Raw genomic sequence first — 27,583 nt, 5'->3', positions numbered from 1 at the left:
TGATACCAAAGAACAAATTGTTAGATTCCATTCTGGGTCTTGGTTAGCTACCCAGCAGAATTACAGCACTATTAAGAAAGAAATTTTATCTATTATATTATGTATTTCAAAATTTCAAAATGATATTTTTAATCAAAAGTTTTTTATTCGAGTTGATTGTAAAAGTGCTAAAGAAGTTTTACAGAAAGATGTTCAAAATTTTGTTTCCAAACAGAGTTTTGCCAGATGGCAGACTATTTTAAGTGTTTTTGATTTTGATATTGATATTGAATATATTAAAAGAGAAACTAATTCGATTCCTAATTTCCTAACTCATAAATTCCTGTAGGGAAGATGAGTTGCCCTGCGGATAAAAGCAACTCCCCAAAACCCAGAATCAGACAGTCTTATGCTGCTCCTTCGATTCCCCCTAGCAGATTTCTTCATTGTCCCTCTTTCACTTCACCTACTTTCTCTTCGAACAGACCCTAAGAAAGATCTCCATTCACATGTAGCCCAAACCCCTTTGAACCACTCTCCCCAAACCCCACTCCAACAACCAAACAAACTTATGCCTCGCCCTCAACTCCTCCCTTAAAAACACCATTTATCATAGTTGCATCCTCTTTTCCCCCTTTAGCCTCTCCCTCTAACCAACCATAGTACAGATCCTCTACCTTTCAAGAAGCCCAAGCCCCAAAAGAAGACCACAGTATTGAACTTCCAAAAGATTCTTGAAATTTTATTCTATGGATTGAACTAGAATCTCAGCACATAACAGATACCCTCTCCCTAGTTAGACAGCTCATACCCCCAAGATGGGAACACCCTAAGATATAAACTTTAAAGACCTAGATATTTGATGAGTTTATTTTAGTTGATACAGACTCAATCCTAGTAACACATATGCCTTGCTCTTAAGACCCAAATAGAATTGGCTACTCTAAAGTAGTCATAAAACAAATCCTCACCCCCCCCCCCCCAAATGGAAAGCACAACCCTAGATCACTAAGAACTTTTCTCAACCCTTTGGCCCTCAATTTTATAATTATTATGATTATATGGAAGCTTAGGATAGATTCCTTCTACTCCAAAATGAAATTTATAGACATACTTGGTTTTTCCGTTTTGATATGTATAGAAAGAAAGACATTATGATACCAAGATGGTTCATTGATTGGTGGAATTCCTATGGTCCTAAAGTTATGATTCTCCCTCCTGGTCTCTTAAAAGCCTATGAGACTTTCAAGAAAAAGCCAGACATACTGCATCTTAAGAATTTCCCACATCTTTTGCAATTCTTTTACAGGTTTCTAGATCTCCCATGGATCATTAGATGGGAATACAAGATAGAAAGACATCCCCAGTATCCTTTCTCCATGCTTACTAGAAACTTTAAATTAAAATGGTGGAATAATTTTAATCATATCTGCCAAGAATTACAGAAAAAGACCTATTCCTCCCAAATAGAAGGTTCTAATTTCCTTCTAGAAAAAAGTCAAGTCCAGTGTCAACTTGCCTCCATCTTAGACAGAAAATAGCCTAAGAAATAGCTCCTTGAAGCTGCATCACAAATTTCAGATGATGAAAATGACACAATAATGGAATCCTCCTATCCAAATTACAAGACTCACCCAGAAGCATTTCAAGATTCTCAAGATCCCTATGACATATGACAGACAAAACAAAATGACAGCTTGCTCAGACTGACCCTTCAAAGATAATTATGACAGATTACTATTTATCAGCACGCGACAGACAATCTAGACAAATCTAGAAAAATCAGATAGACATTCTTGACAGAACACTATTCACCCGCACGCTTCAGACAAATCTAGAAAAATCAAACAGATATTCCTGACAGAACACTATTCACCTGCACGCGTCTGACAGATTCCTAGACAAATTTATCAGAAGCTACTTTATAATATTCTACAAGTTTCAGTTTTCCACCGACAGATTAACTTGAGTTAACTAACTCAAGTTACTTTTGAAGACTTACTATGGTTCACTTCATCTATAAATAGACAGACTTTGAAGACAGAAGACAGGTCCAAATTCTCTAAGGTTCTAGTTCTTAAGTTTAAGGTTCCAATTCCCAGAAAGAAGATAGCCCTCTCTCCCTTAGAAAGACTTTTGTAATCCTTCCTCTCTACTAATCTTGTAATCCTGTAACCCTTCCTTTCAGTCAAATATAATCTTGTAAACTTTCAGTTTCAAAGACAGATTTTACTTTGTAATCTTGTAACTCTTCAAATAGTTTTATTTTCAAAGCTTGTATCAAAGACAGAAGTTTGTTTTCAAGTTTTATCAAAGACAGAAGTTTTTATTCAAGGTTTTACTAGTTTCTATTTTCATATTCCATACTCCATTTTAACTTATTTTGAACATATCTATTTTTGCTATTTTCTTCTTTATCATCTATTTTATCATTATTTATGCTTTCATATTACTGTTGTGCTCTCTCCTGGGTATGTTATGGTATCAAAGCCATGGATGGTAGATGTATGAGTTTTATTTCTTTGCAATTAAGAAGTTACTAAGAACATATATTGCTGCATAGCCTAAAAGAAATTGTTTTAATAGACTTAGGTGCTGACAGATGAAGGAATTAAAATTAATATACTAGTTTTTAGATTCATCTCACCCCTAATCCCGAAAGAAATCCGTTCCCTTAATAAAGACACTATCCTAAAAGATAAAGAAAGAATTTGTAGAACAAAAGGACATTTGACAGAAAAATCACTTGATGACCAATTGACAAATAATGAGATAGAGATTTGTTCTTATTCTCCTATTACTTTTTTGCATAAGCACCAACATATTGTCCAAACACCTTGTGAAAAATAATTTAGTGGAAAAGATATAAAAGTTGGAACTACGCTTACGATTTCTTTTAGTCAATATGAATGGACTGACAATGTGACGGAAGTACCAAATAAAATTATAATAAATGACATCCTTACACCCTTTATAGTATCCTCAAATACTCATATAACAGATGTTTTAATAAAAGAAGTCTTGATAGATTCTCCTTTACTAATCATTAAAGAAAACATTAATTGTGGTAATTTCTTGAACAAAGACAGATTTAATTTCTTAACAGATAAAGTTAATCATAAGTCCTTGACAAATTTTTCCTAGACTATTATAGTTGTTGATGAAAGACTTTATGGAGAAACTCTATTTCACATATTCTCGCAGAATGAGACATATAGTAAGGCATACAAAACGGATAGGATTATGGCAAACTTTGTAAAGTTTTTGAATTCCAGTCACTCTGCATTGATAGACTTCATCATGACTACTCTTATGCCACTACTCAGCGAGAGCACAAAGTTGTTGAGAAAGAAGTTTGTTCTATTATATATACTTTAAAATTTAAAAATGATTTTCTTATAAAACATTTTAAAGAAATTTCACGGAAAGATATTGGCAAAAGAGTTTTAAAAATGAATTTGAAAAAAGCTTTGCAAGAAAATATTTATTTTCAAAATAATATTTCAAGACACAATCCTTTTCCCAAAACCCAATTACAGACTACTATGAATAAAAGACCCTCCCAGGTAAACATGAAAGGAAAGGGCAAGGCACCAGTGGTGCAACCCAAAGAAATCTGAAAGGCTTCAGTGAAGATTTCAGATAAGCATGAAGGCGTCATGATAGAGACAATATCCCTTCAGGATATGTTGCTAGCAGAGGCAATGTATTTATGTGGTGGAAAAAGTGAAATTCTGCAAAAAGTGCTCTGCACTGATCTCATTTTTCAGGATGAAGAATTTACAGACCTTCCTTTTCATATTAAATTACTTCTTAATAATTTACAGGCAGCCTTCACCCTCACACAAAAACCTTTATTCCAAAAGACCCTTAAGGCTTTGGAATTTCATCTTGTTAGCACCAGTGCATTTATTGAAGCACTTGGTTGTCAACTCCTTGCCAAGGAGGATGGAAATTCAAGCTCCACAAAGACAGAATCATAGTCTCTAAAAAGCTATCTAATGGGAACAAGCTTTTCAAAGCTCCACCCTAAGATTCAACAAAAAACGAGACTTGCCATTAGAACCTTACCCCCTGAAATTCAACAAAATATACTAACTCATAAAGCCATAACAAGTTCTTATGATAGATGGATGCATATTTTCAAAGTTTTAGTTTCTATAGCATTTATCAGAACAGAAGACATGACAGATGACATATGGCTATCCTATAAAGCCACATGGTATGTGATAGGCCACAAACTGAATGACCCCTTGTGATAGTAATTAATTAATTAATTAATCAATTTATCATGTAAACGCGTGGTAGCACAAACAAATCACCAATAAACTAATTATGTAGTCGAAAATAAATAACGCGGTAATTTGTTTACGAATGGGGAAAACCTAACGGCAAAAACCCCACTGGATGATTTTCAAGTCACCACTCCAAAAACTCCACTATTATCACAACAAGCGATTACAAGTAAAGGAATTCCAAGTACCTTACCAACCTACAGTTGAACCCTTACCCCAATACCCAATTGGACTTGTTTTGTAGTGACAGTTCCCCTTTCGATGCACAGCTCCCAAGTACGTGGCTAACCAATTGCGCGGATCCCAGTACGCAACTTACTCCTTTGCACGAATCCCAATACGTGACTAACTCCATAGCAACCCTTTGATTGTTGTAGTTGATTTGTAGCAGCTTCACATAAAAACACCAATAAGATCTTCAATGTTGGTGCAAGAGACTTTTCTTGGTTACAGAACCTAAAGACATACAAGAAACGTAGCAAGAACTCTTTCTTCTGTAGAAGGAGACTAAGGTTTCAAAAAGAAAACCTTATGAAGCTCTCTAGGGTTAGGTTTTTCTTTTTCCCACCTCCTTTAAATAGGAGTTTAATGGGCTCTCCTATTCCAAATAGGTTTACACAAATCTTGGGTTTTCCTAGTCCAATAAGAATTATAGAAACTCATAAACAAATAGCCTTTTAGAATAAAAATATTGCTGGCTATAATCTGAAAACCCGTAAGCTCAATCGATTGAGACATCTATCGAGCTTTAATGAATCTCGACAGATCGAGCTTCTGTCGAAGAGGTATCGAGGCCTGCAGATTTGCACTTTTCTTGAGCAGTTCTTGAGTAATCTTCATGTCTTCAATTTAACCACTTGTAATGATCATCTTGAATCTACTTAGATTTACCTAAATACAAGTAAAGTGTGTTTTGTCAAAGGATATGCCAATTACATAAAAATATATCCCTAACAGTATGAAAGCTTTGGAGAAACAGAAAGAGTTTATGAAGGAACTTTTGACAGATACAATCCCTATCCGAGATTAATTATCAACACTAAGACAGAGAATCCAGTAATTTGTGATCCATCATGGCTATCTAAAATGCTAGAAGCAGGGTTCATCAACAAACTAATCCTAACTTCTGGAATTTAGATTAGTTTATTTCCCAAAGTCATCTAAGAAGCAGCTACACAAATTGGAGGACTTAATTATATAAAGCTTACTATTTGGAGTACTCTCTCAGCTTGGGATACTAACTACTATATGGAAGCTTGACCAACACACATACTAGTTCCCATCAATGATTTTGGTAGTAGCCCTAACTACAACTGGTATACAAGAGAAACTTATTTATCACTTGAAGATCCATATGCTCTGGCTCAAGAATGGTCTAATTTTATGAACAACAATATTTATGAAATACAGAAAGAATCAGACAGTGACTTCCACTTATATGGCTACACCAGCAAGATAGCCGTATATGGACCAAGACCTTCAGCAAGGAGGCTTATTGGAAAAAGAAAGATTGCTAAGGATCCCAGAATAATGACAAAGAATCATGCCCCCACCTATCTTCCTATTTCATACTGTGTTCTATGTGACAACTATGGAGTACTCCATGAGCATGAGCAGTATGAAGATAACTCTGATCCGTTAGATTATGATAACTACGCGGATAGAGATTGATAAACAGACAGACATGCTCTCCCAGACAGACAACTATAATAGATCACTATTCACCTGCGACAGATCACTATTCACCACGACATATCACTATTCACTACGACATATCACTATTCACCTGCAACAGATCACTATTCACTACAACAGATCACTATTCACTTGCAATAGATTACTATTCACTAGCACACGTGAATAGCTTCCAAACAAATCCAAGACAGTCCAGACAAATACAGACAAATGTTCATAAGTCACTACTGCTCACTAGCATGCGTGAAAAGAAACCTGATAAATTCCCAAACAGACTACTACTTATCAATAGTAATATTCTTCCACTGACAGAATAACTTGAGTTAACTTTACTAACTCAGGTTACTTTTGAAGACTTACCATGGTTCATTTCATCTGTAAAAGGATAGACTCCGAAGACAGAAGACGGGTTCAAAAATTGAGGTTCAAGTTCTAGGTCCAAATTCTCTAAGGTTCTAGTTCTCAAGTTTAAGGTTCCAATTCCCAAAAAGAAGATAGCCCTCTCTCCCATATATATATATATATATATATATATATATTAGCTAACTATTTATTTTAATTCAAAGATTAAAAAAAAATTACAATTTCTCTTACGAAATTTAAAACTATAACCTCTTATTCATATCCTATGAGGTAATTCATTTAGTACTCCTTTTTTTTCTTTTTTTATCGTTTTATTACTTATATAATTTGATTGTTGCATATGATTTTGATTTATTTGTTTAGGGGAAAAAAAGAAAAAGAGCCTCTAAGCACTTGTGTTAGTACATGCTTAGAGACTAGCGTGTGTGATAAGGTTTTCTAATGGTGATTCCGACTCCTCTCCCATTGTAACTATCCCATTGTAACTATTGAACTTTTATTTTTTATTTTTTACAACTATCATATTCTACCAATTGGATAGTCCATTTTTATATTAAAAAAAAAAAGGATAGTCCATGAAAAACAATTATGAAATTTGTTATTTACCCAAACTTATTCATACCCTATGCATTATTTGTTTCCACACGAGGCATGACAAGTACAAATGATTTGCTCTCAGAAATTCATATTCCCCTCTCACTCTCCTCTCCCTCTCCCATTTATAACCAAATTCTTGAAAAAACCCAGTTCTTCCTTCTTGAAACTTTAAACCCATTACAAAAACAAAGCAAAAAGTAGAAGAAAAAAAAAATGAGATCATCATCATCTAAACATGGTCATGGGGCATCAGAGAACAATCGCAGTATCAGTGGTCACATGTACACTCTTCATCAGCGTCTCTACCATGCTCTCAATCTTGGTAACAGGTGCTCAACCCTCTTCAATTTTCTTTTTTGCTTTCTTCTTTCCTTTTTTAGAATACCCATTTTAAGCTCTCTTTTGCAAATGGGTCAGCGTCTATTGTTTTGTGTTTTTTTCCTATTCTCAAAGCTTCAAGAATTCTGATATGTAAAAGAAACTGTTAATAGTTGAACAAAATTACACTGTTTGAATTGTAAAGAATAAAGAAAAGAAAGAAATTTATGGAAATTACATTGTTAATCTTTATGAATGTTTGAATTTCATTAATTTGTTGCAAAATTGAGTGATTAGCTCAGATGGGTATCTGTTATTTCCAAAGTCGTAGTCTTTAAAGGCTTCAAGGAGTCTGTAACTGTAAACAATATTTTGCTTTGGTTTATGAGCTCAAAGGAATATGACAACAAATGAGGTTGAAGCATAGCACAAGTATTTGTTGTGGGGTTTACTGATATGTTTCTATTGTAGTTCACCAATTGATAGTCTGTGTTAGAGATAATGGGTCATATTCTGAATGTGGAAGTAACAATGGTCTCTAGCCTAGATGCCTCATGGGCAGAGCGGAGTGGAGTTGAGTTTGGAGGCACTACACCGCTCACTCCTGTGGATGTAGGCACAGTGCAAATCATGTAAATATCTGTGTTAATTTTCTCTCTTTTGTTCACTGACATTGCTAAGATATGAAATCTTCAACAGTTAGTTTATGATAGCGGGCTTGACTTTCATGGTCATTTTACCATCTCGGGTTTGGTTGATTTTTTCATTTCCAGTTTTTCAAATTACAATTTTATTTTTTTGCCCCTTTCCGAAATATCTTTGTAATTCTGAATGACATTTGTCTGCTTCTGTAATCCTTTGTGCATTGGCAGATCTTATGATGACAAGACGAGGAAATGGATGTGCACGGATATTGAGGTGCAAAGACATGTGGTTCGCTCAATTGCTGCATTTCTTGATTCTATTTCTGGAGATACACTACACCATCCACTTGTAAAGGTATTCACATTTATCCACATTTTAAACGTTTGATGGTAAACACGGTGTTTTGTTTGAATCTCTGTGCTTATGGATAATTCATAGTAATTGTTTTCACCTTTCGATTAATTTTGAGTATTGAAATCTTGTTTTAGTATTTTGTATTCTATAACTATATAATGGTAAACTAAAGCTTAAGCTCTCACATTATCACAATTTTGAAGCTGTTGAAAATGTACACTTTGTATTTACTTCAATGGTGCTCCATATACATGTATGAAGTCTTTATGCTGTCCTTATACCTTTTTTTTTTCTTTTTTTTTAATTAGTAAAGAATCTAGTATGGTAAATGTTTTAATTTATCAACAACAAAAAAAAAGTATGGTAAATGTTTTAAAATTATCCCTAACAGTGTGTTTGGCATTACAAATTTATAATCCCTGATGTATGCTTCCTGTATGCTCAGGTGACACTTCTTTTTAAAATTTTAATATATTTTTCTTTACTTATAAAAATAAAAATAAAATATAATTCAACGAACAAAATGGATGTGGAAATATGGTATATGGACATATCAAATTTATTTGTAACTAGAAAATACATCTTGGCATTTTTTAGGAAGTTTGATAGTGTGTTTCCAAAAAAACAGTCAACAGAGAAAAAATGAAGATAGAAGAAAAAAGAAGACAAAGAAAGAGAAAGACATATATGATATCTATAAACACAACACGACTCATTTAAATATAATAAAAATGAAAGTCTCACTGCTCGCTCATGTTGTTGTTGTTGAGGAGTATGATATATATGAACATGATATGACTCATTTATCAAGGTCTCAAAAGCCAGGTCACCACAAATTTATTCTTATTTGATATGGTGGGCTTGGGGTTTCTGGAAATGCCTGATTCCAGATAATTTAAGTTATTCTTAAAGTAATTACATTCATATTTTGTGTTCCAATTCCAGGATTCAGTTGCTGATATGGTTGGTGCATTGGTATGGATTCTTCATTTTAAAAATGGAGCCATACTAAATATAGCAGCAAAAGTGGTAGTAAAGTTGGTTAATGTTTTACCCAGTTCAGTAATGCAGCCTTATTTGTTAGATCTTGTTCATCCTCTCTCATCCTTGTTATCTTTACGACAAGTAGAAGTGGCTGTATCATGTGCTACTGCTTTGAATCTGATTCTGTCAAACCAGAGTTCTAAAAGCGAGAAAGCAATTTGGGGGATTTTGAAAAAAACAGAAACTGTTGCTCATATCGTAAGTAACATACATGATTTTTCTGGAGGTATAATACCAAGCGAATATTTCCAAGAGATGGCTTCACTTTTGAGTACAATATTGAGGCGGTGGCCTCCATCTAGGTATCCTGTTTGGAGTGATGTTAAATTGATGAAAGCTTTAGAGTCTATACACACAACACCAAATTCGTCTATTAAAGTTGCAGTTTTGAAGTTGTATTTTGCTTTAGGTAATGATACTTGTAATTTTAAATTTCATCCTTTTCCGTTATTAGTTTTGAAATTTGTAGTTTTGAAATTTTCATATTCTATTTACCAGCTTTATGTGGTAGTGCTGCCATGAATCTTATAGAAAATGGAGAAGCACTATTGCAGATGATGGTGCAATGCATGGACAGATCACAGCCTCATTCTGTTCAGGTGGAGGGATTTAGACTTGCCCAATGTTTAGTGGTAATATCTGTAATTTTTTCTTCTTGCAATACATGCTATTGAGATACTTACATCTTTATCATGTACAATTATTTTGTTTCATTTTTTGGTCAGAGAAATGAAGAAACGTGTTTGAAAGTAATGAACTTTTGTTGTGAGCCTTTTGTTAAAGCCATAATGTGTGGGATCAGCCAACAGAGATCTCTTTCTGGAAAGGCTGCTGATGATCAAGTTTCTTTTTTAGTGGAGGCATGCTGTTTGGCTCTGATAACTCGTTGGGCAGGGGAACATCACATTTATTTTTGGAAACAAGGGATTGATGGAGTCCTTCTTGGTCTTCTCTCAAAAGATTTTCACAAGAACTTATATCAAGAATTTGTGTCATTGGAACAGAAAATTTCCATAGCGCAGGAGATTCTCAGTGCCAATTATCTTCTTGTTTTGAGGGGATATGTCTGGGATATTCTTGGATGGCTTGCAACACACTGTGGGGAAGATTTCAATCCCAAAATATTTATAAATGAACTCTATCTCGACATCCTTATTACATGTACATGGTAATTTCCCCACATTAAAATTCATTAATTTTACTCAGTTTGGATTTTTCCCCTTAATTTATGATGCCTCCTTTTCTCCTTGTCTTTTGGGATGAAGATTTTGTTTAACTTCTGGTGTTTTACCATTTGTTTATTCACCTCTATTGTTTGCGACTGTGGGTGCTAATTAAATTTTCTGATGGCTGTTCTTTTTGCTTCTTAATAGCTTGGCATTTGTGGATGCTATTTCCAAATGGCGCCAAGTATGCCAAAACGATGTTGTTGATACTTTCAAAAGTGAGTCAGCGTCAAGGGCAGTTCTGTTGATGATTTATTCTCCCAGCAAGCACATTGCCTTGAGAGCCAGAGTTATACTATCTGAAATATTAAAGCCAAATGGCAAGGAGTATTTGATGCATATATTACATACCCTAAATAATACAGCCTCTCAGAGGAACATTGGAATGCCAATACTTAAACTTGTCATTAACTCAATAGGTTTGACTTGTTATTGTGGTCTGCCACAATATCGGAGGCGTCTATTTAAAAGTAAAGGGATAGAGACACTACTGGTCCTTGTAAAATGCTGCTTAGACAATGACGTCCACATAAAAAGGCAGAGCTTTGCTCCTCATTTGCAAAATGCATTCCATGATAGGATATGTTGCTGGGTTTGTACGGAAGAGTGGGAAGGTGGGGACATTCCTTTGCTCTATAGTTTGTGGGGGCTAGCTGAGTTGATGCACAATTCTGGTTCCGTAAGAAATAACCTCAACATATTTGCTGGTGAGGTGACGTATACTCAAACTGAACTAGTTAGCAAACTCCAGGAGATCTGCATTCACCCATCTTCTCCTGGACTTGGATGGTATGCTGCTTATGTCCTTAGTTGCTTTGGAGTGTATGGTTTTCCAAGCAAACTGGGGAAAAGGATTGGGAAAGCACTTAATGAGAAGGAATATGCAGATATGCAACTCATTCTTACGAAGGGACAGTCTTTGAATGTCCATGGTGTTGTTTTTGCAGTTCGATGTTCAGCTCTGCTGCCTCCTAAAGGACTACCTATTAATGAGAAAACGTTTGATGGTTCTTCAATAAAAGACTTTACAGAGAAGGTGCAAGGAGAGTTCCAAAAAGAAATTCGTTTATCTGCTCATGTTGATCATGATGCACTGATGAAGTTGTTGGAATATGTTTACTTGGGATATGCACTAGCAGGAGAGGAACTAGTGAAGAAGCTGAAAACTCTTGCTAAACGTTGTAATCTACAGCCTCTATTACAACTGCTTAGTAGAAAACATCCGAAGTGGGGCACTCCCTTCCCTAGCTCTGATCTTTCTCTGGCTCTTGGTCCAGCTGGATTTCAGTTCTCGTATGATTTTCTCACTGATCTTTTTGTTGGGGACATCTTGATTTTGCTTCTTAACAGCATTTCTTTTTATCTGGGTAACCCTGGCACTAATTCTGAATTTGACAAAGAGTTTGCCAGACAATATCGAATGGGGGATAAAGGGGAAAATTGAACAAAGGGGAAAATGATAAACCCTAAGAATCAGCACTTAGGGGCTTGCCTGGAATCAACACCATTGAAAGAAAACTTAGGCACCAGCACCTAAGTGTGTTTGACATCAGCACCAAGGGAGGGACAAACACATTCTCAACTCATATAATTCTTATTCAAATTCTAATGTCTGTCACAATTACAAGAGTGTTAGTTTAATAGGGTTTAGGGATTACGCTATTATGAAAAATATCTAATTATATGCCATAAAATCCTCAACATTAAAACCTAATTTAAAATTCAAAATAAAAGCAAAAATAATTTCAAATTCAAAATTAAAATCATAAATGATTTTGCTGCTCCTTGCATCAGAGTTTAGTTGAGGTCAACCCTCAGGTGGCCTACACATACTGTTTTGCCCCCTGTTTTTCAATTAAAAAGCTCTCTGGATTGACAATGCAACTGTGGAACATCTGCCTGATGGACAACTGAATGTGGCTGAATATTTTGGCTCTAGTGATTGACTACCAGTTGTGTTCAGTTACCATATTAAACCATTTATAATGTGCAGTTTCTTTCATATCCTAGTGAAGTGAATCATTTGTATTTATTAGGATCTTGTTGATTAATAAGATATTTAATTGAATTTTTCCATTGCCACTATTTCATTTTTCTTAAAAGTAGGGGTTCTAATTAACTTTATTCTAATTTCAGGGACATCATCTTGGAAGCTAAAGTAACTGAACTGATGTGCTGGACATGCAGTTTTTGCTCTCTATCAGAGCCACATATACATGTTCACAAAGTTATATTGTCTTCAAGCTGTGATTATATGCGGGCTTTGTTTCAGTCAGGAATGAAGGAGAGGTGAATAGATGTTCATACTCTTTTTTTTCTTTTTTTCTTTTTTTTTTTGTGGATAAATGATGTTCATATTCCGTTAATTTATAGTCTTTCAAGTAAGGGAGTTAATGAAAATCCCTCTGCAGATTTTTACTAATGTTATTTTTCATATTCTGGTTGTGATGCGGAATATTAGTTTGTGTCAGGTATTATCTTGTTAGGGTACTTTAAGTATGTTAAGTATGTGTAACTTTTCTTGTTCTTTTTTGCTTTCCTTTGATGTTGAGGGTGTGGGGATGGGGATGGGAAGCTGGGGGCAGCGGGTGCTGTGTTTTTCTTGTATTTGATTTGATGTTGTAGCGTTTTGGAACATCCCTTAATGAATAAATACATGTGATTGTTTCTTTTTCTTTTTCTTTTTTTTTAACACTAAGAGACAACAGATACTTCTCTTTTCTTTCTTAAGTTTTTTTATTCCTTTTCTATCTCTGTTCCTATTATTGGTCCCTTCCCTCAAGACATATTTTGTGTGCAGCCATTTGGGAACCATTAAGGTCCCTGTTAGTTGGGAAGCATTGGTGAAATTAGTGAACTGGTTCTATTCTAATGAGCTGTCAAGTCCTCCCTCTGGATGTTTATGGGATTATATGGAAACTGAAGAAAAGTTGTGCAAGCTGCGACCATATGTAGAGCTTTGCTGGCTTGCTGAGTTCTGGTTTTTGGAAGATCTTAAGGAAGACTGTTCAAATGTCATTGTTTCTTGTCTTGATTCTGCCAGAACCTTGTCTATTAAAATAATCCAAATTGCCGCTGATTTTTCACTGTGGAAGTTGGCTGAAGTTGCAGCTAATTACATCGCTCCTTTTTATCGCCAACTACATGATTCCGGTGAACTTGAAGCATTGGATGATATGCTAGTCAACATGGTTCGTGTTGCTTCTGTTAGACTTTCTCAAGAGGGTGGTAGAAACTCTAGGTGATCTTGTCTGCTTTGAGATAATTTGAGGATTGGAGTGTTGACAGCAGTGTGGTTTGATGCTATTGAGAGCCTAAAATGTGAAGGGATGTCAGGTATGCATTATATACATATAAATATATATATATATATATGTTGTTTTATTGATTATTTTTACAGGAAGGTTCCTCTATGGTCAATATAAGGCTTGGCCTTTTTGATGTAGGCCTTCTATATATATATATATGGTTTAACCTCTCAATTGTTCGCATTTTCTTCTTGGTAGAATTCATCCCATAATTATTAATTATGTAATCCTCATTTCTTTGCCACCTAAAGCCATTATTAATTATAGGATTCATCCCATAACTATGTAATCCTCATTTATTAATTATCTATCAAAAAAGCCATTACTGAAAATTTCCCCATTCCTCCACCTCCTATCTTTGGAGGGCATAATCTGCAACTCTGGGGTGCAATAAAGCAAGCCAGTGCAGAGGATATGAGACTTCCTTCTTTAACTTTTGTAGAGTTTGCTCTGGGGTATGCATTTTGATGTGCAAAGTAGTTGCTGTTGTTGGTTTTTTTTTTTTTTTTTTTTTTTTTTTTTTTTTTTTAGTTGTGGTTGACGCATCTTTTTATTTCAAGAATGTGGGAATCAAGTTCTTCAATTTTACTCTCGTCTACAATTTATGTGTCCCTATAAGATTGCAAAAGTTATGATCAACTCAGTTTTTAAAAATTGATTGTAAAGTTGCTAAGCGTTACCCATTTATATTAGGAGATTTCTACACTGGTGCCTAAACAAACTATTGATTTAGGAGTTGTGAGTTTCTCTCTCATACTTCAATTTAGTCAGCTATGTATGTTATTATTGACAAACCTTTACTTGTAGCAGAGTTGCTACTGTGCTGGCCTCTTTTGTCTGTTTTTACACATTCATTGCAAGTTGGTTCTTTTTTTCTTTTTGGTGGTTGTGAAGGATTGGGATTGTCTAACTCATGTATTTTGGTCTAAAAGATGATAATCTGAGAAGAAAATGTTGAGAAAAACTTCCGGATTTTGAGAAAGTTGTGGATTTCTCTGGTTTCAGAAAAATAAGATACATTATTTTGTTTTGATGTTTTCAGGGCCTGTTGGCATTCAATGGTGCTTGTCTTCCTTTTTTTCTTTTTTTGGTGCCTTGCTGGAAACTGTTGATCATATGGTACCTGAATACACACACTCTTAATTTTTGTTATCTTTAAACACTACGAAATTATTTATTGTCCTGGGGCGAGGAACTATTCATCCCATTTAGCCATTTTGATGCAGGAAAGTCTACCAGAAAGTCAGGAAAAACTATTTTAATTTTAGTTTTATTTCTTTTTGGACATCAATTTTATTTATATTTTAGGCCCTTCTATTAATTAGGTTAATTACTATTTTTATTATAAGTCTAGGGTATTTTTGAAAAAAGGCAATTAGGATTTTCCTACGCCAGTTAGAATTAGGTTTTAGTGTTCCTATATGAGTGATGTATCATACTTCTATCAAAGAGAGACTATTTTGATGTATAATATTTATGTTGAAATTGTCTCCATGGTCTAGTGCTAACTCCAAGTGGGTTTATATTCGCTTGGTGTTAACTCCAATCAAGCCAAGGTTCTGAATCCTAGGTCTATCCTTTATTTTTCTGTCTTTTAATTTTGTGTTGAATTGTTCTGGCTTGTCCTGCATCACATTACCTGTTTGATCTTGGTTTCTCTCTTTCTTCTCAGTACTTCTTCAACAAAGTCCTAACTCCTGGGTTACAGTTACAGTGAAACTTATTCTCTCCCTTTTCTATGTTTAACCATGCAGATCTTCTCATTGAACTTGAACAAGATGGAAGAGAATTTCTGGAATCAGATGAAAATTCTCAACCACCACGTCAGATTTGTTTTCATCATCTGCCATCAGATTGAAGCTCTCAATCTCTAAATCAGTTGAGTAGTTTTTTCAATTTTACTTCTTCAGTGAGATTTCTTAGAAAAAAAACTATGATTTTTTTGTTTATAACTTGAGCAATGTCCTCCAAACTGGCACTTCCTCACAACGAATCTTCACCATCAGTGTTGAAAATATTACTCAAGATATGAATGAGAAGGCGTGTTTTTTTTTACTTTCCTTATGATTGTCTAGATTAAACTAAGGATAGGATTCATATGAAGCTATTCAATACATTGCTCATTTGTACCATGGAATGCGAGGCTGGTTTGTCTCCTCTCCTTTTTCTTTGCTGCAAGACCTATAATTCCTCTTACTTCCCTGACCATACATGCTTTATAACAAGTAAATAAAGGTAGGCAAAATCCCCATGAACTTGGGTCTCTTTATTCATTAATAAAGTTATGTCATTTATCAAAAACTAAAAAAAGGGAGGAAAAATACCATTATGAACAGGACTGTTATACTATTTGTACCCCTTTTGGTTCCAAGAAGTTACCTTTTCTTTTATTTCTTGATAGAGCTACTTCTAGTTATTGTTTTATTAACATGCTAATATAAAACTGTAACTAGAAGGAACTAACATTTCTATTGGGCTATTTGCTTGCAATCATTGGCGTTTTGGACTAGGTAAATTCTACGTCAATCAACAATTCTGTTGACTTTTCAATAGAAGAACCCAATTAGACTAATATAGCTCTTTCAATATTTGTATGAATCAAATTATCAAGCGTTAAATTTTTTTAAGAAAATATTCGTTCATGTCCCGCAATAGTTGTTATTCATATGTTATCTGTTTTTAACAACTTTGCTATATTTTCTATAACTATACTAGATTTTCTATAGAATTATTTTAGTATTAGATTTAATTCTGTTAATTTTTTTTTCTTATAATGCTCTGGGTTCTTTAGGTATTTCAGATACATTATAGTTGTTGGGGATAGATTGTATATATAGAGACATATATATATATATATATATATATAAATGCATGCATGTGAACATTCACACCAATCTTTAACTTAAAGCCAGATTTATGGTTCAGGATTTTAAATTTCTATACCAGAAACAAGAAAAGAACAAATCTTGTAGAATCATAGGGTCATGGAGATTCTAAGTTCTGTATGCCTATTGATTTTGTTAGGTTTCATAAAGCATACTTCATGGCTTTTAAAATTCATTTTGTAACCTGAAATTAGACTCCTTTTGCAGTTTTGATGCACTACTATGTGAGTGTCTCTCTCTTTTAACTCTACACACACACAAATACATGTGCGCACGCACGAACGCAAGTTTTCATTTTAGTAAATCTGTCTCATGTTTTTTGTCTTATGCAATATGCTTTGGACCATTGGAATAAATTTTTTCCGCTGTTCAGGTAGACAATCTCCAACATCAAAAGCTATGGATTGAAATATATTGAATCAAAATGGATGGCATAATTTTTTTAGGCACTCCTACCTTTCTTTTCGGCATGATAAAGTATTTGTTTATTTTCAGAAGTTGCAGTGTTTGATATAAACATTTTGTGGGCAGGTAATAACAAAGATCCCTTTCTTGCACATAAACAGCTGGGTTAACTAATAGAAGTGGACTTCATCTCAACTGCAGCCAAAAATCTGCAAAGGATTGGAATGTTTCAAATGGACCCTAGACATTGTATAAATGGATAGCTTCTGAAGTTAAAGAGGTTATACTCGCGTCAAATTCAAGATGAGTGTACAGCAGTGCTTTAGACATCAAAATAGATGAGTAATATGAACATACAGTGGCTGATAGTATAATGTATAGCAGCACTTTGGAGAGAGAAATGCCCAAAGTTTTGAGGGTTGTGAAAAATCTGTTCTTGATGTGAAAGCTTTCATTCCCCAAATCTTTTATTAAGTGGGTGAATGCTTCTGGTCTCTTTTCTCTTGCCAATATGCTTGAGATGCTTGATAGTTGTATTTTTAGTACTCAACGCTGGTGTACCTTTTGTATACATCTTGTGTACATGGACTACACCCCTTCGCAATTAATCAATGAAATATTTACCTATAAAAATAAAAAAATAAAAAAAATAAAAAAAAACTGTATACGAAGATCTTTTCACCACAGTTCAGTGATGTACTCACTTGATTGATTGGGTGTGAATTGTAGTTGCTGCAACTGGCTAGCTAAGCTAATGCCAATACAGCTTTTGTGACTTATACTGCTTGCTGCTATAAAAACATGGGCCACAAATTATGTTACAATCTTGCCCTATAATGTGGTCGACATTATTACAAACATCCTAGGAAAACGAAACAATAAAAAGTGCAAATATCCATCTTGTTCATTCAAGCAAGGAGATCAAGCTCCCGGGGAGTCACAAGTGAATTCAGAAGGTCTGGATGCACGACACCAAATCTACGAAGCACTTGATTATCTGCGAAATTCAAAGCCTTCTGCATTCCTTTCACACAAGCATCTCCTTTATACATAGGATTGTGTTCTCCACTGCATGGTTGGCACCCGGTGAAGTGAGTAACAAATGGCCTTCTCCAGGTACTATTATTTAGGCCTGCATCTTCAAGATACTGCTCTGTCAGTGCACCATGGCACTCACTATCCACTTCTGCATGTTGCCGCCTCAACCTGTGCGCCCGTCTCTCCATCTTCATGTACCTGCTGGTCAAATTCTCTAGCTTATCCACTATTGCCAACCAGTATGCACTCAGAGCATACTTATTCTCCAGGTATATCTTGTCTGCCCATTTTTCATGCTGTTTCAGAATAAGATATATCAATGCTGCTTGATCATCTGACCCAGGAAACATCTTGTCTTTTAAGATTGATTTCTGGACCTCGCCCCACTTATAAAAGTCAGGGCTCTGTGGGCCCATGCTGGTCCACACATGCATGAAGTCCATGGACCATTGGCAATTCCTGATCAAAAACACCCCTGCATTGAGACCTGTCCAGCTTTTCTTCTCATAGATCTCACGTGGCCAACCATCCACAATCAGGTTGTGGTTTTTGTACTTTTCTAATGGGACCGTGAACTCCATGTCAGTGAACACTGCATCCGAGTCAATCCACCAGATCCACTCGGCCTCCGGGTGAGCCATCATGGCAGCTTTGATGACCGGGTACTTGGCCCAATAGCTATTCAATTTAGGATGAAGCAAAAGGTTGTTGTATAAGATGTCATAGCCATGAAGTCTGCAGTAATCAACTTTGTTCTTGAACATCCTCAAAAGCAAATGATCTCCAACCGGGTTTTTACATGGGGACGGTTGTGATCCAGTCAACATCAGGATTCTCCTGTGCGCACCAGCATTGAACGAGGGGTGATGCCTTAGCCACTCTTTTCTTTTCTTGTCCCAGTCTTTCATGGGTGTCTCCATGTTGTAGCTGAGATTAGGGTCATCATAGAAAGTAGTATCAGGTGGGTCATGGCACTGGTTAAGGCCCTGAGAGTTTGTGAACCTTGTTTTGGATATGATGTTTTCAAGACTAAGGTCAGGGTCTAACATGGACAATAGGGACCAAACCAGAGTAAGAAGCAAGGATACACCACAAAAATAGACAAACCCATTAATGATTAAAATTGAGGCTTTGCTTTGGGCTGCACGTTTTGTAGTTGGAGATCTTTGAGACTGAAACGGATGTGGTACCCCCATTATCAAGAAAAGTTTCTTTGCTCTATGCGGGAGTGTGGTTCTTTTACTATTAGTAATAGAAGAGACTAGAGATAGCTTTTTTGTGCTTTTTGATTCTGATTTTCTGGGAAATTGAGCCTAGTAGAAGAGAGAGCTTGTCAATTCTAAAGAGAGATTGAAAAATTCTTGATTTATCCTGAAGTTAAGCCGAAAATATGGGCGAAGAAAGATGCTTTGATTGGCGTAACTTGTATCAAAAGTTGTCTATTATGAAGACTTATACGCACAAGTTTGAATAATTAGGTGGCATTCCGTTTTGTTCAGCTCAAATCCGCATCGCGTGTCTTCTTGACTTTTGCGCTTATCTACTACATGACTTCTATAGCCAATTAGACAACTTTGGGGCCTCCTCACGTTTTTAATAGATTACATTTTTAATATTTGTAAATAAAAAATATTATAATGGAATAAGTATTACTATTCATAAGTTTGGAAAAGCTAGTAAAAGATGATATATAAAGAAAAATTATATTTTTTAAAATATATTAATTTTAAAATCTATTACAACTATTTTAAAAATGAATAAATATTTCTCAATTTGAAAAATAGCTATTACAACTAAGTTATTACAACTTTAAAAAAATAATAATAATGAATAAGTATTCTTTTTAAATAATAGCTATACAACTAAGCTTTCCATATGTAACAACTTATGAATATTACTATTTTTAATGTAATCTTCATTCAGTGTATCAAATGTATTCTTAGTGAATACTTATCTTCTATCCATTTTTTTTGTTCTATTTTATGATCCACTAATTAATTCTTGCCATATATTCATTTGACTTTCCTTATAAAATAACTAGAGTTAAAAATGGGAAAAAAAAAATCAATACTATATTTTTTTTTTCGACTTTAACATTTTTTTGGAAAATAAATCACTTTCTAAAAATCTTTTCTAAAAATCTTATCTCATTTTTCTATATTTAGTAGATACCTTAAAATAAGTTGCATGAGATAGAATTGTTAAAACAACTTTAACAACTCTATCTCATATCAAACTAAATAAGGGAAATTAAAAGATAGTTTTCATTTGAACCATTTCTTTTTATACTACCAAATATAGTAAAATACGAAAAATTATCTTCATATAAAGCTTAATATTGAAATAAACAATGCGTTAAATCAGGAAGTTGTCATTAAAAGAATGTTATTTTTGCTTTGGCTTAATACTGATATCAAGTTTATTATGTACCAATCAAATCCAAATACAGCAACAATCAAAAACAATAAAATAAATTGTGAAAAATATTAACTAATTGCATCACTTATTTTTAACATAAGAAGATTCAATTTAGCAGATCATTGGTGGATTTGAAATAGTGTACTCGTTGAGATCCACAATGACTTTTTTGTTTTTTGATTTATTTTTTTCTTTTGTTTGATGAGATCCACAATGACTTTGTAGCAAGGATTATATATCATTTTTCCCCAAGAGTATGAATCATGCATGGACCTTGATTTACGTAATCTGAGTGAGCATTTATTATGGCCCTTGTTTTAAGTAATTTTGATATAGTATTCTGAACCCTGCACATGCTGCTTTTAATCGATGTGCTTACCGTTAATGAATTTATTACTTGATGACTCGTGATTCGAGCAACTAGTGAAGTGATGCCAATTTAGTCTTCTTTCTTCTTTTCTTTTCTTTTCTTTTTTTTTCTTTTTTCTTTTTTCTTTTTTAAGAAAAAACCAAATTTTGAAAAAAAAGATGAGGTTTGGAAGTTCATTTTCATACTTTTCCAAGTGAACTTTTGTTTAAAATTTTAGGAAAAATATACCTGAAACTTGAACTTTTTTTTTTTTAGTCAATTTAGTATATAAATTTTGATCCTATAGTAAATAGACGCCTTAACTTTTTCTTTCACATATTTAGAGTGTGTTTGGGAAACACATTTTGCGCTTCCCAGACGCACGTTTGCGTTTCAGAAATTTTTTTTTTTTTTTCCAGCCGTAACTTTTTGACTTTTCTTTTATAAATAATGTTCTAGTGCACTGTTCATGGGTCCCACAAACTAGACTCTTCAATAACTTTTTCATTAAAAATGGGTCCCACGGTACTATTTACACATTTAAAAATTATTTTCTACAGTATTTTTCAGTTTTCAATTTTCAGCTATATCCAAACGGATCCTTTGTATATAAACTTTTATATTGTGGTAAAAAGACCCTCCTTAACTTTTTTTGTGTGTGGCCAATTTAAACTCTATATTTTCACCAAATCATTAAAAAGTAATGAAAATGAAGGGGTTTTATCGGAACATCATAAAAGTTCTTTTTATTGGCTAAAATAAAAGTTAAGGGGTTTATTTTTTACTGTGCTAAAATTTACGTTCTAAATTAGTTAAAATAAAAACTCAAGTGGTGTGAGTGAAATTACTCAAACGTTTATAGGATGTCAGAGTATTTTACCCCAAAATTTATGAAGATTTTTGTCCGGCTTTAATGCCAAAGTCAAACGTCAAATAGTCAGTTTTTAATGTAACGTAAAAAATTTGTACGAAACCGTCCAATAACGAAGAGGAAGAAACTCTTCTGTAGTCTGTAAAGCAATATTTTCTTCTACTTTTATATCAAAAATGTAAGACAACAAAAATAGTATATTCCATTGTTTATTGGTTCTAATATCTCATTCAAAAAAAAAAAAAAAAAAAATTTGTTATCAATGTCAAGATCTACGCTAATTTGAGGTTTGGATAGACTTCATTTATGAATGCCGACGCCCCTAGAATTAATAAGAAAACAAGTGCTTCAAATTAGTGAATAAACTGAAACGAAATAAGAGACATTTCTCGCTTAGCGCTTTGGTGCCTAAAGCTCACTATGCTTCGCTTCAACAAATTAGAGTTTTCAGTGGAGCCGGTGAACCACACCGGGAAGGAAGGAAGAGATTAGCAGCATTCCAGCCAGCATACGTTTTTCCTGGCCAAGAATTTGTACATTCTTGAGTTGCCAACTATTCATAAATTTTTCCTCGTTTTTGGATAGCCCAAAAAAAAAAGCCAAAGATCAATAATCAATGTCGGGTGAAGCTGGAACCTAAAAGGCTATTGGGTTTCGATCTATGCCGTTCATGAGTAGGTTTTTTTTTTTTTTTTTTTAATCAAAAAATAAAGAGTGGATTTTGTTTTTCTTTACCAAAAAAATACACTTGGTGAGCTAAGGATCAATGATACTTTTGAAACACATTATGTTAACACTTGGTTTTTATTTTTCCCTCATCAAAGTCTCAATAAAATTTTTAGATATAAACAAATGCAAGGATTTTTAATGAGTTATATTACAGAAATTTAGGGTACAGATCCTATAGACAAATGCTCTAAGCTTTTTATCACACCTAAAGATGTAAATATGGTTGTAAACAAGCCAAGCCAAATATTAAATGTTCAAACTTGTTCATTTCATTTTTTTGGAACATGAGCCGAGCTTGAACTTATTATCAAACAAGATTTTATATTCAAGCTTTACTCATTTTCTTGTCAAGTAAGCTCGAGCTTATTCACAAGCTACTTAATTAACTTATTTTTTTCCTATATAGTGTGAAATCATGACTAAAATGTTTTACCTTTACATAATTTTATAAATTTTGACTATGAATAGACTATTTATATCATTAATTAGTCGGTTACAAATAATAATTTAATATCATATGAACCTGTAAGGACGCGTTTCGTGGCGGACCGTAACAGTGTCGGGTTCGCGCGTGAAAAGGCCCTTAACAATATCATTTGTAGAGCGTGGGTTTGGAAGGCTAGGCCTTGGTTGACAGGCGGTGGGCTTTTCGTGGTATTCATACAAGTTTCGGTTTTCCTTTACCCCTGGAGTCTTTCTCCTGAAGGTGGGCTGGGAGGCCCTGGTTTCTGGCCATTTTTCCCAACCCCCCTTTTTAGGTTACTTCTTTTTCCTTTTATATTCGCCTGCGTTCATTGTCCTTCGTCCACGTATAGGGTCAATCTTTCCAAAATTGATACTTGTCCCATCAGCCCATATTCAAAGTCGTTGGGGGTGGTTGTAAAAGCTAAAGACTGCGGCTCTGTCAGTTTCAGAGCATTAAATGGCAGTAACAGTAGCTTTCCCTTGATATTTTAGATCTTTCTTCCAAGTTTCAGTCCTATACCGTCTTTACCCTTATTTCTTCTTTGGGGGGACTTTGGGTCTGCCAAGGATTGAGCTGTCCTCGGCGGTATCCAAATGCTATTTTGTCGAGCTTGGGCCATAGCCCTCCTCGGCTTGGGCCTCCGGATTCTCCCTGGGTAGATGGGCCTGGCCCATAGATCATTTGGGCCCCACAATAGCCCCTCAAAACCCGGCTGTCCAACCTCTTGATTGGAAAGGGGGGTTTTGGTGATGTCCAACCTCGTCCTACGGCCCAATCAATTTGGCCTATTAATAATGCTGGCGGCTCTTCATCTGTCCAAGAAATGCACCGGTCTATGAGACGGTTTTTTTTTTTATTTCGCGCTTGACGCGTTCTTATCGTTTGGGTATTTCAAAACGTGCTTTTAATGACCACTATTTACGAGACTACTTTAATTTGGCGGTTTGTTTTGATGGGGTGGAGAAGCGGAACCGGCATGTTTGTGTTGGCAGATTCCTTTGGAGATCTGAACCTATTAAATGTCTCCCGCTCCACCCTCTGTATAAGAAGGAAAGGAGGAGGTTATTGTTTTTGCAAAAAATCCCTTTTCATCCTTCTGAGATTTGAAATACTTGGCCTCCCCTAGGGTTCATTTTACCCATTGGTTTATACACTAAATCGTGATACACTTTACCGTAACAACAAGGGATGCAAAAGCCCCACCCCTCCCAAAAACGCCACGTTCCGATGAAGTTCATCATGGCTCAATCGGGACAAGGATGGCGAAGACTCAAAATCAACCTCATCCTTCTTTCAGTCAAAATCCGAAGCAGGGACTCGTCACGTCAAACTTTCGACGTAGCTGAGTCGAGAACACCCAAGATCGTTATCATCCGGCTCCTCACGAGCGTACCTAATATGGCACCGGCGTGTTAGGAGTCAGGGCTGAGGCAGGGGCTAAGTGCTTCTGTTTCTCCCTCTTTTGCTCCCTGGTGCCCTCCCCCGCCCTCTCCTTATAGTCTTCCCAGCACCAGTTCCGACCTGGTGCTTTCTCTTCTCCCTCTTTTGCTCCTTTTCTTTCTTTTCATTTCTTCTCTCCTCTTCTCCTCCTTCTTTACTTATGTCTTCCATCTTCTTTATTCATCTCCTCCATCTTCGTCATTGATTTCTTCCTTACTATTTCCTTCTTCTTCATTCATTCTCTTTTTTAAAGTGAGTCCCTCTCTTAGTATGAGCAGCAATGAGGCGGAGATTGGAGAAACTTTGAAGACGAGTTTAAAAGACGCTTGACAGTTTACTTTTCTGTACTACCGATGTAATGGTTGCTTAGGCAGTTCACATTTTGTATAGGCTCGTTTGAGCCCCTTTTTGTATGTTGTAGCAATTTTTCATATTAATAAAGGTTGTTGTCTACCTTATTTCGCATATTATGTCTTTACGTTTTCATAAATTTGCAAGCACTGCTCGACACAATGATATAGCATCTAAATCAATGACGACTAAAACCAAAATACTCGATAATAAATAGATATCGCCATAACTTTGATAGAAGTGCTTAGCACAATAAGGCCGACCCGTAAGAAGTAGTACTTACCCGGAACTAGCCGAGGAGAGAACCGAAGGCTTGATGCCGTGTGAGAAATAACCATCCGAGGACATATCACCTGCCAAATGAATAGCCCTCGTATACGATTGAATGCTGGGGCGTTCCACCACCTTCCTTACACCCTTATTGGCCTTAACCTTCTATGGTGTTTAAGCCGTGGACGAAGTGACTTGACGTTTTTATCAAGTAGCCCATCTTACTAAATTCGAACCTTTTCTTATCTAAGTGTTTGGTTTCTCCATTGGCTTGGGTCCGAGGACCATACACGGCCTTGGTACTGTCCGACACTTGTAACTTTTATTTTTTGTACTTGGTTCCCCCATAGGCTTGAGTCCGAGGACCATGCAATGCCTTGGTTCCGTCCCTGGGCCCCTGTGCTGAACCGGGCTTGGGCCGCGAATCTATTGGGCCCACAAATTAGGGGGTATTTTCGTAATTTTAGGTCACACAGTATTTTTCGGGCGTCTCGGTGTTCGAGGTGCTCCTTCTCGAGACTCCTTTATCTTCAGGGCTGCAGACGACATTGGAAATCGTGCCAGAGACGTTTTGTCTGTAGCGTTCCTTGAGACGCTGCGTGAATTAAATGCCACCACCTTATCTTTTAACATAAATAGGAGAGAAAATTGCTCTATCCACACACAAATCCTTCAGATTCCTCCCTTAGTTCATCATGCTTGAGGCAGAGCTTGGGAAAAAGGAGCTCCCTCCGCCACAAAGGCGTCATGTCCCCCCGAGACTCAGAGTAGGGAGGTACGGGCCAAGGAGGTGCAAGTTCAAGGGAGCATTCCATTTCGTCATAGGGGAGAGGGTCTTTTTCCCTCTTTTAGTCAAAATCCGAAGCAGGTTCTGGTCATGCCAGTTTTTCGGTATGTCCAAGGAAGGAATTTCCACCATCAGCACTGTCTGCCTTGTAGCAGGCAAATTTTTGTGGGGGCTTCCCAACCTCAAGCTCCTAGCACCTTTTCTGTAGATGGTGTTAGCCTGAGGTCAGGTTCTTTGGCTGCCTGAGTTATGGGCATGCAGAAGTGTCGAGGAATAGTTTCCTTAGACAATAACTTGGCGCAGTAGCCAACCTCTCCTCTGAGCTGTCCCCACGGCCTTATCTCCACTCGCTTGTATTTTCCTTTACTTATGTAGTCAGCTTTAGTGTAAGCTTGTTTCAGTTTTTCATTGTACACTGTACTGTTCCTTTGTCTTAATAAAATATGTGTCTATTTCTCCATACATATATTTCTTCTCCGTAACAACTACTTTATGCATGAATATTAAATGCAAGCTTGCCCTTAAGGATATTCCAGGCAGAAAAAATGCTTTAACACAGGTTCCTACTAATTTAAACTCACAAATATTATCAAGTATAACAATGGTAACTTTCAATAAATTAAATTCTTGGAACTAACCGGGATAAGCGCTGAGTACTACACGATGCATGCTAGACCGATGTCCGAGAACGATAATCTCTAAATAATTCGTCTGAAAGGGTAGCTAAGTAGCAAGGGACTTTGGTTGTGCTTTTGGGGTAATATGTTGCGCCGTATCGCATCAACCCCTTTGATACTGGGGATCCGAGGGTAGACCGAGGAATCCGCGCAATCAAGGTATTAACCCGTCTGCTAACGCGGAGTTCTCTTCGGAGGGATTTCGAGGTTTACGGGCCATAGTTTTTTCTTTAAATAGTTGGTTCCTCATCCAAGTAGTTGGTTTCCCCATAGGCTTAAGTCCGAGGACTATGCAATGCCCTGGTTCTGTCCAAAACTTAGTTTTCATTACATCCAGGTAGTTGGTTTCCCCTGAGGCTCGGGTCCGAGGACCATGCAATGCCTTGGTTCTGTCCAAAACCTAGTTTTCCACATCCAGGTAGTTGGTTACCCCATAGGCTTGAGTCCGGTGGACTATGCAATGCCTTGGTTCTGTCCAAAACCTAGTTTTCTCTACATCCAGGTAGTTGATTTCCCCTGAGGCTTGAGTCCGGTGGACTATGCAATGCCTTGGTTCTGTCCAAAACCTAATTTTCTCTTTGTGCGGGATCTTGGCCTTAGGGGAGTTAGCTCCTCAGCCAAGCCCCTAGAGTTTATCCATACGGTTAACGTTACAAAGTGCCTAGTTTGCTCTTTACGGGGGACCTTGGCCTTAAGGGAGTTAGCTCCTCAACCAAGCCCCTAATCAAGAAACGTAGTTCCTAACGGAACTTTATACTAAAATTTTATAACCAGCGGTTGGATATAACGAAGAAACTCTACCGACCCACTTCCTATACCAACACACAAGTCCTCCCCACAGACGGCGCCAATTGTAAGGACGCGTTTCGTGGCGGACCGTAACAGTGTCGGGTTCGCGCGTGAAAAGGCCCCTAACAATATCATTTGTAGAGCGTGGGTTTGGAAGGCTAGGCCTTGGTTGACAGGCGGTGGGCTTTTCGTGGTATTCATACAAGTTTCGGTTTTCCTTCACCCCTGGAGTCTTTCTCCTGGAGGTGGGCTGGGAGGCCCTGGTTTCTGGCCATTTTTCCCAA

At 36.1% G+C, this 27,583-nt stretch overlaps 2 protein-coding genes across 4 annotated transcripts; one reads left to right on the top strand and one right to left on the bottom strand.

The window, feature by feature from the left end:
- Positions 1-6,962: 6,962 nt before the first annotated feature.
- Positions 6,963-17,602, top strand: LOC115984017 (BTB/POZ domain-containing protein At1g04390). Of its 3 annotated transcripts, none has more exons than XM_031106892.1 (11): positions 7,173-7,258; positions 7,719-7,879; positions 8,120-8,246; positions 9,192-9,699; positions 9,822-9,922; positions 10,016-10,458; positions 10,664-11,809; positions 12,653-12,805; positions 13,317-13,852; positions 15,579-15,702; positions 17,241-17,602. In XM_031106892.1, exons 2-9 carry the CDS (start codon positions 7,749-7,751, stop codon positions 13,759-13,761), a joined length of 3,054 nt encoding a protein of 1,017 aa, XP_030962752.1. In that variant the 5' UTR covers positions 7,173-7,258; positions 7,719-7,748; the 3' UTR covers positions 13,762-13,852; positions 15,579-15,702; positions 17,241-17,602. The 3 variants fall into 3 exon arrangements, with proteins under 3 accessions (XP_030962751.1, XP_030962752.1, XP_030962750.1); XM_031106890.1 differs by having other exon boundaries at positions 9,789-9,922; XM_031106891.1 differs by lacking the exon at positions 7,719-7,879 and having other exon boundaries at positions 6,963-7,258; positions 9,789-9,922.
- LOC115984019 (galactomannan galactosyltransferase 1-like) lies at positions 17,182-19,714 on the bottom strand. Its single transcript, XM_031106893.1, has one exon. It carries the CDS (start codon positions 19,346-19,348, stop codon positions 18,023-18,025), a length of 1,326 nt encoding a protein of 441 aa, XP_030962753.1. The 5' UTR covers positions 19,349-19,714; the 3' UTR covers positions 17,182-18,022.
- Between the last annotated feature and the right edge of the window lie 7,869 nt (positions 19,715-27,583).

The sequence above is a fragment of the Quercus lobata genome, chromosome 4 (assembly GCF_001633185.2).
Source record: "Quercus lobata isolate SW786 chromosome 4, ValleyOak3.0 Primary Assembly, whole genome shotgun sequence".
Classification (NCBI taxonomy): domain Eukaryota; kingdom Viridiplantae; phylum Streptophyta; class Magnoliopsida; order Fagales; family Fagaceae; genus Quercus; species Quercus lobata.
This window is presented reverse-complemented; position numbering and strand designations above follow the sequence as displayed.

Coding starts and splice junctions, on each gene's coding strand:
- LOC115984019 (XM_031106893.1), bottom strand. CDS start 19,348: ATGGGGGTACCACATCCGTTTCAGTCTCAAAGATCTCCAACTACAAAA.
- LOC115984017 (XM_031106890.1), top strand. CDS start 7,749: ATGGGTCATATTCTGAATGTGGAAGTAACAATGGTCTCTAGCCTAGAT. Junction 9,700..9,788: donor GAAGTTGTATTTTGCTTTAG/GTAATGATACTT, acceptor TCTATTTACCAG/CTTTATGTGGTAGTGCTGCC. Junction 12,806..13,316: donor CAGTCAGGAATGAAGGAGAG/GTGAATAGATGT, acceptor TTTTGTGTGCAG/CCATTTGGGAACCATTAAGG.